Below are 12518 nucleotides of genomic sequence, written 5' to 3' on the forward strand. Positions count from 1 at the left end.
AGTTGTAACGAATACTTAATTTCGTCGAAGGCCACAAAAGAGGTAGTCTTAGACGGCCTACGTGTGCACGACAATATCATAGCATTCACAGTGGCGAGATGCATGAAATATCGTGCACTACTAAAATACGCGTCTCATGGAGGGAACCTGGTCTTCAGGGTGGATGGTGTTGAAACGCCTGATTATCCGGTGCTGCTTCACCAAGATCTTACATGATAGACCAACTCGTGTCCTCGCAAGCAATTGAGATGAAGTATCAACGAAGCTTTTGTGTTCATGTCGAAATCGACTCGCGATCGCATCTATACAGCAATATGTAGTACACTACAACTCGACTCCATCAATGGCGTGGTATCATGTACTCGTCTTAACTCCATCCCATTCTCAAACGACCGATCGTCCTAGCGATGTCCAGATTAGGGATTATCCAAAATATTACACGAAGATTATAGTCCTCTTCCCATGGCGGGACTGTATGGTCAGGGTACTTTATGCGACTATCAAACCATCAAGGCCCAAGCAAGCGCACCGGCGATGGCACCACCGGCAGAGAAGACAGCACGGCCAGCGGCGTTGACCTCAACGACAGTGTTGGTGGTGGTAGGTCTCACAGCAGCGGTCGTGCCGGTAGGAGTCACCGGAATGCCAATGTGGGCACCACCGTCGACGGTTCTAGACGCAGTAGAAGGCTTGACGCCGGTGCCGGTGGCAGTAGGCGTAGCAGTCTCGCTCTCTGACTCCTCAGTCTCGGAAGCGCTCTTGACGGTGACGGAGGGCTTGGCGGTCTCCAACTCAGACTTCGTCGTGGGTGTCTTGGTCTCCGGAGCGGACGTCGTGCTAGAGATAGGAGCCGACGTTGTGGTGGGAATGATAATCTCCTTGCTGGTCGTAGTGGGCTTGGGCTCCTCCTTGACTCCGCTCCACGGCTCTCCAGTCTTAGGGTCGCGGTACCAGTTCGAGGCCGGGTCGCCGAGGCAGTCGCCAATAGTCGTGAACTCGAAGCCCTTCTCCCTCGCTGTGTCGATCATGAACTGGACGAAGCCGTTGACGGTGAATGTGTGGATATCGTGGGCCAAGCTGATGAAGGAGGTACTAGCGGGGCTGGCGCTATTAATGGCACCTGAGAAGGTAGCCTTCGAGTTGACACCATTGTCTACCCAGTCCTTGGTATCAAGGTTGTAATCGGTCTACGCATGAATGTCAGTTGGAGGAACATTGGAGCTATATTACTGCAAGTGCAACTCACGACGTGGTACGCGAAGTCGTTGAGTGTAGATATACACTGGCCATCGCAGTGAGTGTAAGGAGGGCGGAAGTAGGTGGGAATGAGGCCGAGGGTCTTGGCAAAGACCTCCTCGTTCTGAAGAACCTCTTGAATTTGTTGGTCCTTGGAAATTGTGTTGAAGTCCTTGTGACTCCATGAGTGACTACCGAGCTGGTGGCCAGCGCTCAACATCCGCTTCAGGACGGAGGTGTAGGTTCCACTGGCGATGCCGTTGTTCCCGTTCGTGCCAACGAGGAAGAATGTTGCCTTGATGTTGCCGTTCTTCTCCAACGTGTCAAGAACCTGGCTGGTGTATTCTCCGGGACCATCGTCGAAGCTGAGGGCGAGCTTGCCATTGACTGTGCAGCGAGTGATATCAACGCCGTATGGGACATTTCCGAAGCGCGGGCGGGGCAGGTCTCGGGTGTTGAGAGCAGACGATGACTCGAGGGGGACAGCCGCCACCAGGTCGCCACAGGCCACAATGGCTGCGAGGAGAGAAAGAGAGTGTACTCTAACAAGCATCTTTGCGGTTCGATAGTGTGGTTGAAAGCGAATGACAGTGAGACGATCGACCAGATGGGCTTTCACGAGCTCGACTTCGAACTGTGTGGGATGGCTGCACTTATATCTGAACCCCGTATCCGTGTACTAAAAGAAGAATCCCTAGGGCTTCTCATGTACGAGAAGCATCGGGGATTAAAGGAAATGAGAGTGTTGGCCTAACCCGTCAAGCGTCGCGTGGAGAAGGCTGGGCAAGAGGTGATCCCAAGCGGGCGTCCCGTCCGTGTGCCGCGCCCCCAACGGCCGCGGCCGGGTTCTCGGGCGAGATGGAGGGGGCAGGACATTCTGAACGCTAAGCTCGCACCCATACAGACAACAAGAAGCAAGGGGAATGCCGTGAATGGCCGTAAGAGCGCGGTCTGTCTTGCGACTGGCAAGGTTGGGTACCTGTTCGTGAGGCAGAGGGAGACTATGGGCTGCGGCTTGATGTCGCAAGAGAGACGGCGTGTACCAAAAGCGGCCAAAGGGTCGATGCGCCGCGCCAGGACCACGTCTACACGGGTAAGGTAGGGGCCGTTTTGCGGGGATGCTGTTGGCAAACAAACATGAAGTGAAAGAAGAGCGCTTGTCGGTGTGATCATCACAAAGGACTCAGACGAAGAAGAAATTAGAGCCAAGAAGATCGTGTTCGAACTCTTAGTCAGGGCTTCTGGGCTTTGAGGCTTGACCTCGGTCTTCAGACACATTTGCGAGGTGACCCCCTGACTCGAAATGGGCATGAACTGGTAAAAAGGCGACAATACGAGCATTGGCAAATCCCAACTGGCTGGATGTCAAGATTGCAGTCCCCCGCGGTCTACGCCCGAGGCACTTGGCAGCAGATCCTCGGATTCCTTTTTTAACCCACAAACTTGTACCTTTTGGGATAGCCGTAGGCAGACAGTTTGGGGGCTTGGATCAAGGAGGGACTTTGGAGGCGGTCAGCGACAAACCACTTCTCCCAGTTTTCTCCCGTGCAATGGGAGGCGGCGGCTGAGGCGCAGGCCCGACCCAATGCGCCTTAACTCGTTGAATATGGTGTGCTTTGGATACGCAGTGCTCAATCGGGGTTTGAGGGGGAACCTGGGCTAAGTCATCCGGCAATTTTCTTCTCGAGAGGTGTGACGGGATGCGAATCTTGGCGCATTGGGGTCCTACGGAAGGGGATTGATGCAAGGGACGCAATCTTCGTGATTGGCCAACAATGTCAGCCATCATCGCTGTCGCCTTTCGTCGCATTGGGGTCTTGTTCTCTGCCGCCATTGGGGACGTGGTGTTGCGTTGCGCTGCGTTGCGTTGAGGCGCCGGAATACGCGCAGAGTAGCTGTCTGTTCCCCGAGAACACCGCTTTGCGATGTGGTCGGCGTGTATGGTCCCTATGGTGCAATATGGACGACTACCGAGCACCAAAGGGGGAAAGGGAGACTGAGTGACTTTCAAAGTGACATTGTCCTTGGACATTGCACTTGGATCAAGAAAAGCTTAGAGGAGCTTGGGGCAGCGACGGCGTGGCTGGTCTCACCCTCGTTCGTTGCCCTTGGTCGCGCCGTTCATACTAGCTCCGGTTGTAGTCGAGACGAGCCATGGATTAGTGGCTTCTTCCATTGCTTCTTTTTTTGCGCATTGTTTTTGTCATGCTTGATCAAAGGCCCCTCGGCCTCTTCTGTGACCGGCTCTGCCTGTGGCCTGCTTCTCATTTCCGTAGTGCCTCTTCCTCCTGCTGTGCCGCAAGCCGTGAGGGTCTCCGGAGTTGGTCCCCGCAGTCCGCCTTGGGCACCGGCCACCCCCGGTCTCTTCGATCTTGTTGCTCTCTAGAGGGTGGGGAGGACGAGTGTGTAGTAAGTGACTTTCAAGTTGCAATTGACAAGATACTCCTCCAAATCGTCTTGTCCCATGTCAGATTGAGGTGCTCAACGAGTCTCATGAATAGGCCATCCTAACTTCATATTGATTCCCTACTGACACAGCGAACAAGAACGAAATTAAGCTGCGACCCTTCAATACAGGCACACGGGACGTGTGTGAGCTGTGGATTGAGGTTCGGCAAGGGAAGGCGAAAAGCGCATTCACAGCTAGGGCATTTCCGACACCGAATCAGCCCCGATGCCTGTCACCTGTGTACCTCCCAGGCAAAGGCAATACGCTAAGCTCTCAGCCCGTACAAAGCAGCGTAGCATTGCCATGGATGTGATTGGTTTCATCAGCCTTACCACTAAGAAAGGGAACTGCAATGACAATTGTTGCCTCTCTCTGTCCTCTATGCTCACTGCTCAGCGTATGCAGTGGGCATGGGCCATACTCAGCTTCTTCCAGCCACCAGTCATCAACGCACGTGTGTTGCAAAGAATGAGTCGGGGCAGGGCCGACAACACATGGACTTCGCACTGTCGTTCCGGCAAAAACCTGCCGTAGAAAAACAGCGCGAGTTGACAATGCGCCGCACTGCCCCGTGTTTACATCTCCATCGCTTCTCCGAACCCGTCTGCTCATCCGGACAAGTTACTACAGCCTATTGCCAAGTGGCCAAGGGGGGAACGGCCCATCATCACTTGGCAAAGACAGGGGGTTGAGCTGACTGCAGGAACAAAGCTTGCGGTGCCTTGCAGCCGAGGCCAGACCTCTCTTCCCGGGCAAATTGTGAGGCCATTTTTGAGCAGCATGGAACATTTCCAGCGCTACTGCCATTGCTTATTCTGCTTTGCTAGGCTGCGTCCCTAAGTCTAGGGCGGCAAGCCCCGTGCACACCATTGCCTTGCTGCCATCGATTGTTTGACAAAAGCATCAATTCATTGAGAACGGCCTTGTTGTTCAGACCTTCAGACCAGTCCAGCCCTGTACGTCCGAATTCTCGATGTCTTAAACGCTCACAGAGCGTATAGTTTCCTGGCCTACTTTCTGATCATTGCAGGCGTTCTGCTCTCTGGTTCAAATCGCCATCAGATTTGTTAGGGCGATCTCACCTCACAAGCTCGCTCATCACGCCATCCATCTTTCAGTTCTCGAACCTGCATCTCACCGCTGATCTTAATCCCCCGTTTCTTCTCAAGTGAAAGTCTTGCAGATTGAGAGCAGCCGATGAGACCATTTACTACTGTCAAAAGTCTTATTGCATCATACATTGACTCTCATTCATCACCGTGCCGTGGTGAGACAAAGTAGGGCAAGGTTCTGGCTCTGTAGGTGCTCCATTTCTTACCATCATCCGCTTGCATTTAACGTTGCGCGGGACTCATAACGTCTCATGCGGGAGGCTCTAATAAACTGCATCAGTGCATGTTCGTTCTTGGTTTCCGTAATGAATCAGAAGGTGAGCCATACATGGAAATTAGGCTTTTCATCTTCCCAATCCTGCTGCATCAGCGGCGCAGTATTGTCATCTACCATTGTCTCTGCCAGGGGTGGGATTTCAGGTTAACATTGGCTTACGTTGGGTAAGTAGTCAGCTGCCAGGGAGAGGCGCGAGGTCTCGCATGCTTTAATTACGCCCAATAAGTCCTGTAATAAGGAAGCTCCTCTGCAAGCTCCTAACTGTCCTGCACTGGGCTGTGCAGCAGCGAGGCAATCCCTTCAACTTCAGACGGATGCCTGCTGCACCCTGAATCCTTTTTCCTATTTACAGCGCACTCCTGCTGACGGGTTGCACTGGCCAGGCACCCGCGAAAAGGCATATCCGTCGATGGATTGACACGTTGCGCACTGACCGGAAAAGCCGTTCAAAGTCATAATGAATTGCCCCTTTTGAGATGAACGACGCAAGGTAGCTTGAAACAGCCACACTTACTTTCTTCTCCTGAAAGTTAAGTGGCTTGCACGGCTTGATCTCAAATTGCCGTCTAGGCTTGCCAAGTTGATGTCAGCGGGCAAGCCACATTGTGAGACTTACTCATCAATTCGAGAAGTCGAACAAGCATCGTTGTTGCCACTCTCCCATTATTGAATTCCTGAAAAAGGTAAAAGTGATTCACTTCTATCAAAGGCGTTGAAGGTAAAGCCGAATTTATTGGTATGAGCATTCCTTTTCCACTAAGTGCCGTATACCAAATGAGTAAGGCAATCTGAACTCGAAGTTGAGCGTCGGTTAGCCAGTATTTCACCACATCAGGGTTTGCAAAGAGATTTTACATGGCTTCATCTGCTATGTCTTCAAATTCTATTCTAGAGAATCATGACATTGGGAAGAAATCGAGGGTCCAGAATCTTTGAAGATAGCAGTGAGGGGCAAAGACAGCATCCTCGTCTTCAACGATTGCTGTAGACCACCAAATTGCAACATCAATGCCTCGATATCGAAGAAATTCTATTGAGATCCCCTATCTAAGTCAAAAACAGGAACGAGATGTATTCGGAGCTTGAGGCGACATCTAAACCCTAGGGTCCCAACTTTCGTCCGCCGGTTTCCAATCGTTCATTGCATATATCACAGCATCACCGGCGCCTCCTGTCGAGTCGTAGCCACAAATGTATGGAAAGCTTTTTGTTTACTCCATTATTAGTCAATGATGGATATGGCATGCTATTTCGTCATACTTCAGGAAGAGTAGCCGTAGCAGTTCAAGTTGGCTACTAACGTGAAAGTCGTCCTAGGCAATTGGTCTAAGATTGATTGTACTGTCAGAAGAGCAGTGAGAGTATTGAACAAGCCATTTCAAATAGCTTAATGCATAAAAAAGCATACGAATTGACTTGATAATACCATAGCGCGACTAAATAAAGTAGAAGTTGGGCAGTAATGTACAGACTTGACTTGATTGAGACTTGATTTGACGGCAATTAATTCTAACTTTCTTTACAGGACACATTCAGTATACTAGTTGCAACTCAACTACAGCTTCCGTAGCGCGAGTTATAAAAAGTCCGTCTAATTATCTGCTATCTGTCATATGAAAGGAAACGCAGCCACCTTTTCTGACACGAAAAGGTAAAAGTCCTGTAAGGTGGTATCATACAGACCGAGAAAACGCGCTTTCTTGATCTGACGTTTATTACATGAACCGAACATGGCATGAGATGTTGCAACAATAAGTGACATTGTCATTAAGTCCCTCAGGTTTCGCAAGTTCATAAAGCATGCTGCAGTGCGCGGTCGTAGAACTTCGAAATAAGACACAGATTGGGATGAAATGTTAGTTCTTAAAGGATTCGGCCAAGACATTAGTCCGAGGCAGCAACTGATAAAAGCATTGCCCGTCGACTTAACATGCACATAGAATCGCGATTATTGGCTCACTTGAACCAATTGCACTTATATTAGGTATATGCAGTCAGCACAGACAACCTCAAGATGCCGGCAACCGGAAGGATCTATTCAGAGAGGGGTCGGAAGGAACTCGACCACTCGAAGTCACAGTTGTGAAAGCTACCCTGTCTCTTGGCTTTCTTCTCCCATGGGCTGGCTACTTTCGCTGACCAGGTTGAAAAATTGTCAGCTTAGTGGAGGTCTGCAAAGACAACCGTCAGCGGTTGCAACGCTGCTGCTCGAAAGGGCAGGTGACGTCCGAACTTTCATTTCTACATGATCCTTCCAGGGCCTTAAATCAAAGTTGCACTACTGACTTCTACGATAGGTCGAATCGTGCCATGCGAACCTCGCACTTTCCATGATGTGTTATTATCATGCCAGGTGAACGGCACCCAATTCGACCTGCATATTCAATCGTTGTCAGACACGCCCTACAATGATTTTCGGATAGAATTCGATAGCATACCCACAATAAAGCCTCGATGACATGTTGTCTTGTCTCAGGTTGGAATGTCGTGAAAATATCCCTTAAAGATAAGTCACCTCCGCGATGAATGCAAGACTGGGAACAAACACAGGTTCTATGGCGGCTCTTGTGTAGTTGCTTCGTTGTGACGAATAGCCCTAAATCACCATGCGAAGTTCGCCTTTCCGTGAAAAGAGAGCCAAGGAGAGAGAACGTAACCAGACTGCATAACGCAGATTATTGAATGTCAATTCTACTTTGACTACAGCAATTTTCTTACTTCATGGACCCCGAAGAAAAGCTAGGTGAGTACCATGGGCGGATAATCCCAAGGGATCGTCATCCTAAGCTGGGGAAGCATCTAGGGTCTCATTATTGATCCAAAGTTCCATATTCGACAGCCTAATCAGACTCTAGGTTACTTCAGACAAGCTTGGCATAAGATTCGCTAAGACCAGTCATTCTATACACGGACATTCGAAAGATGTAGCCTCATCTAGAGGCCAATCTAGCCTCGATAGTAGCGTTGAGACTGCCTGTGAGCGGCACAGCAGACTTTGGATATCGCAACGGGCTGCCGATTGCCTCTTGGCTGTAGCCTTCGGATACTCAGTGTTCGGAAAGTGCGATTTTCATGTAGGAGAAACATGCCATTTCATGGTAACTAGGCCTCCAGGCTCGCTGCTATGGTTCATGACCCAGAGGCGATTAGACCTCTATAAAGGAGCAGCTATCTGCCATGTCTTGACAATATTGATGCACCAACAGCATTGAATCCTCAATACTGACAGTCAGCGCCTTTCAAATCAGATTGTTTCGACATGGTTCACTTCACAAAGTCTGCGGCTGCAGCCGTCCTCGCTTTTTGCTCTGCTGTCCAAGCTAGCCCAGCAGCTCCTCTGGGTACTAGGCAAACCGAGCAAGCAGAAATCACTCACCCCATCGGTTTCGACGCCACTGCTGCTCGCCGTGTTCCAGCCGATGCCCCAGTTCCCAAGATCGCTGTCGTCGACGCTGCGGAGCTCATCAGCAATATCACCGAGGCATCTCCTTTCACGCCGTCTGGTGCCGCCGTCGAAGAGGTCGCCAAGCGCTTCATCGTTGGCGTAGACAACCGTCATCTCTGGACCGATCCCAACTACCCTTTCCACTCCGTTGGAAAACTTCAGTGGTCTAATGGCGTCTTCTGTTCGGCTGCCTTGATCGGCCCTCGTCACATCCTCTCTGCCAAACACTGCAACCCCGACCCCCCTATCCCGGGATCTTTCTACCCTGGCTTCGATAATGGGGCCCGCTTTGGCTCTGCCCAGATCACCAATGGTCTCTTCACCTACGGCCAAGAGCCCTTCTCCCCTTGCGAAACCAAGGGCGACTGGGTAGTCTATGCTCTCGACCAGCGCCTCGGTGACCAACTCGGTTATTTCGGCGCGAAGGTACCTGACCGCAACATGTTTGACAAGCCTCAGTTCTTTCACATGGGCTACCCTGGTGACAAGGACGGTGGCAATCGCCCCTACCGCCAGACTGATATCACGGTTCACTCTAAGAGAACCTTTGACTGCGACTCAACTGGCCCCTTTTACACCGATACCGATACCATGGGAGGCCAGTCCGGTGGCCCTCACTGGGAACTCGATGGCAATGGAAACCGATGGATCTGGGGTGCTCTCTCCATTAGTGTCACTAGTTCTGCCGAGACTTATGCTGGCTGGGCTTCTGGCAGCTCTATGATTGACGGCATTCTCAAGATGCGGGCTGACTTCCCTTAGAAAGACCGATGTTAGTGACGGGAACCAGATATGATCAGTTATCGTTCCGTGCTCTTAGTATCTGCGATTAAAGGCTCGGCAAATTTCATGTTTGTCTTTAATTTAACAGTAGTCAATGCAAATCATAAATTAAACGAAACTTCAAGTCCCCTGAACTTTGATCAACGCAATTCGATGGCGCATGGCTTTGTACTACAAAGGTCAAGACCCAATTCATGCCGTACATTGAATCAGATTTATAGCTTAGTATGAAAAAATATCAGTCCAAACGGTACTTATCTCCCAGAGAGTCCATCGAGTACAGGCGCTGTCCAGACCCCGATATCTGCTTCTTCTTAATTGCTTAGTCATTGAATGAATATGATGCTGCATCTACAAGAACGAAACATATCGCGACACGTCAAATCGCTTATCGATGAAAGTCATCGAAAAGGGGGGTGTACAGTTGATGATCGGAAAGACAGTTTGACGCACAAGTGTCCGGTCTAACCATTTATTGCGTTGTGTTTCACTGATAAGTTTCCACACTACGATGCTCTCTGTTCACGAGTCAAGGCGACTCGTCAGCGCAGTAGATGTAAGAATTACCTCTTCACTTTAGTCAAGTCTCGAGTTGATTTGGGTTTAACTTGTAGTTGGCACTTGCCTCGAAGACTTCGGCTAGGAAATTGACAATAGCACTCCGATTGTATGAACAACAGATCTTCAATGATGTATAGATAAGCGTTACATGATATACGCCTGCCAAGAAAGCGGATAAAATACCCGATGGATGCCGGCTGCGCATAGAAAGCCTCCTTACGTTTGGTTTTGAGATTGGGGACTCCCCAAGCAATTACTAAGAACGCCAAGCTGAACGAACATAGATCCATGCGTACTCAACCCGATGCCTCATTTATTGCTAGGCTGACCACACATTTGCTTGCGAAGGGTGAGTGTGGGACGGCGTGCCTGATGATTCAAGACATGAAGGCTGTCTCAACTTTATATCAGGCGATAGGTATATGAAGCTTTTCGAGATGAGTCCCCACTAATAGCTGGTTCATTATAACTGCATGGGACGATAGTAACACGATTGTATTATTTCATGAGACAGATCATAAAACTATTCCGGATGAACTGAAAGTTCCGCCGTCCCGCGCCGTTGATAGGCTCGTGTTTAACTGCCCTGATCCTTCAAGTCTCTTCGTTGTTGACCCCTCACTCCTTCTCTGATGATGCTTGACATTTCTAATAATAACATCTCGTTCTCGCAACTATCGCGGCCCTCCCTTAATGCAGCTACTCGGAGTCGTCGACCTCCTTCCGCTCCTTCTGCGGCGGCGGATGCTTTGGATCCGATCCAGCATCCGTTCCCCATCCACCGTAGCCACCCGCTGTCGCCATTCCGCCAAAGCCGGAAGCGGGTCCCGCCGTGAGTGTCCCTGCAGCCCGGTTTCCTGCGACGCCAGGACGATCCTTAGCCCAGTCGTTGATCTCATCCTTGGTCTTGCCGGTGTACTTTTGGAGATCCTCGTCTGAAATTTGGGTGTCACGGCCGCTCTTCTTGTCTTGATAGCGTTGGTAGAGAGACTTCTTGGGCTCATCGGCGCCCGCGCCCTCTGTCGATGTTGATTTTCCAAACAGCCCCATATCGGCTAGAGTTTTGATAATGGTGGTACGATCTCAAGTTTTAGGATGATTGAGTTTGCTGATGATGTTTGATATATCTAGACTTCAATCGAAGGCTCCTTCTGGGTCTTTGGTATTAGGATGGCTGGCTTTCTCTGTTGGAGGCGACAGACACTGACCAAGCTTCGATCGTGGGACATGTCTGGGGTAGTTATTCAAATATTCGATTGTTCTAAAGGGCATTTCTGCTAGTGTTGGTTGGCATGGCGCAGCGGACGCGAGAGGCACAGCCATGCAATTTTAGTCACGCCTCTGACGGATCTGGCGATGATCCCCTGCTCGCCATTGGGGTCGCAGTGGGTAGTCAGCCCAATCAGCCCACTAGTCAACTCTTATTTAGGCAGGTCGCCAATGGGAGCTGTCTTCTGTCAAGCCACCACGACCAACAACATTCTAAGAACGCTCAGCTGACGTCAAGCTGTTGCCCGGTTCACAAGCTGCGGGTGGAACGGCAAGCCCTCGTCGATGGACACCATGAGACCATGTGACATATTTTGCAGGTAGCACCCTAGTGTGGGTTTCACAAAGCCTACATTTACACTCTCGATCCCTTGACGAACGGACGTGGAAAATGGCTCATTCATGCCTGCGGTTTTTTGCTCTAGCCGATTAACATTGCTTGGCATATGTCCATAATCCTAAATCCAGCTATGCTTATCGTCCAAGAACATGTTGGTGCTGCAACATGCTCCCGCCTCGCGCCAGTCCACCGTCCACGTGCAGCAGCGAGGCTGACCGCTGCGGATTACACGTCAATTCTGGACACTGGCTTCTCTGCATCATCTCCAATGGTCTCAAATACGGCCCGTTGGTTGTCGTTGACTCGTTGATTTGCTCAGCCTGTGCAGGAAGGCACTAGCTTTTGCCTCAGGGGCAAATCTTAAAAGTCGGGGAGTATTGACCTCGAAAGCGTGGAAGCCTGATCTAGCGTTGCGGCCTGCATGCAGTAGTTTCTAATTTCGTAGATCTTTTGTCTCGTACTATTGCCGTGAGCCGGGTGCATCTCTGTTGAATGGACCAAGCCACTCCAGGACGGCTGCGATGGCAAGTCTAGTTCATCTGGTCATGTCATTATGGTCAGATCTTAAGATAATCAAAGCCACGGTCACAATGAATCCTTATTCATCTATATTGATTTCAAGAGTTGGTCGGTGCTAGGCCTTGGTAAGAAATCGACTTCGGGAATGGAGCCCAATCATACTTGACCACAATGCATCCGCCTATTTGAGATTCCGGCCCTCCAAACTGCAGCATTCCCTTCCCTACTCTACCTGCCCTTCTCTTCATCCTTAACTCGAAAGTTCACGGTCGCTTTGGTGCTCATTGTTCGTAACTTACTTGTAACAACTTCTGTCCTTTTTCATGGAGTCGAACCTCGAAAGCTCATATGCGCCAAGTCCGACTAGGAAGTGTAATGAATCAACAATACGTGACCATTGAGTATTAGCTTCTGCTTCATCACGACGATCACTGTTTTGCTGTGTCGATGAGGCCCCTCAGAGGTGCCGACGGGAGGAGCTGAATGCAGGCTTTGATTTGCCAGCCGAGATTCAAGCTTCAAAGCCC

The 12518-nt window shown here is 50.3% G+C and overlaps 3 protein-coding genes across 3 annotated transcripts; 1 reads left to right on the plus strand and 2 right to left on the minus strand.

Annotated features, from left to right (window-relative positions):
• Positions 1-351: 351 nt before the first annotated feature.
• Positions 352-1879, minus strand: HER10_EVM0001996 (chitin deacetylase). Its single transcript, XM_035471727.1, has 2 exons — positions 1247-1879; positions 352-1187 (listed from the first exon to the last, which is right to left on the minus strand). Exons 1-2 carry the CDS (start codon positions 1787-1789, stop codon positions 501-503), a joined length of 1230 nt encoding a protein of 409 aa, XP_035330464.1. The 5' UTR covers positions 1790-1879; the 3' UTR covers positions 352-500.
• A 6454-nt stretch (positions 1880-8333) lies between these two features.
• On the plus strand, positions 8334-9281 carry HER10_EVM0009261 (uncharacterized protein; the record flags this gene model as incomplete). The annotated part of the gene is made up of 1 exon (XM_035478752.1): positions 8334-9281. One exon carries the CDS (start codon positions 8334-8336, stop codon positions 9279-9281), a length of 948 nt encoding a protein of 315 aa, XP_035330887.1.
• Positions 9282-10340: 1059 nt separating this feature from the next.
• Positions 10341-11097, minus strand: HER10_EVM0001062 (uncharacterized protein). The gene has a single exon (XM_035470823.1). It carries the CDS (start codon positions 10911-10913, stop codon positions 10563-10565), a length of 351 nt encoding a protein of 116 aa, XP_035330398.1. The 5' UTR covers positions 10914-11097; the 3' UTR covers positions 10341-10562.
• Positions 11098-12518: the final 1421 nt, after the last annotated feature.

This window comes from Colletotrichum scovillei, assembly GCF_011075155.1.
Source record: "Colletotrichum scovillei strain TJNH1 chromosome Unknown Contig00008, whole genome shotgun sequence".
NCBI classification, from domain to species: domain Eukaryota; kingdom Fungi; phylum Ascomycota; class Sordariomycetes; order Glomerellales; family Glomerellaceae; genus Colletotrichum; species Colletotrichum scovillei.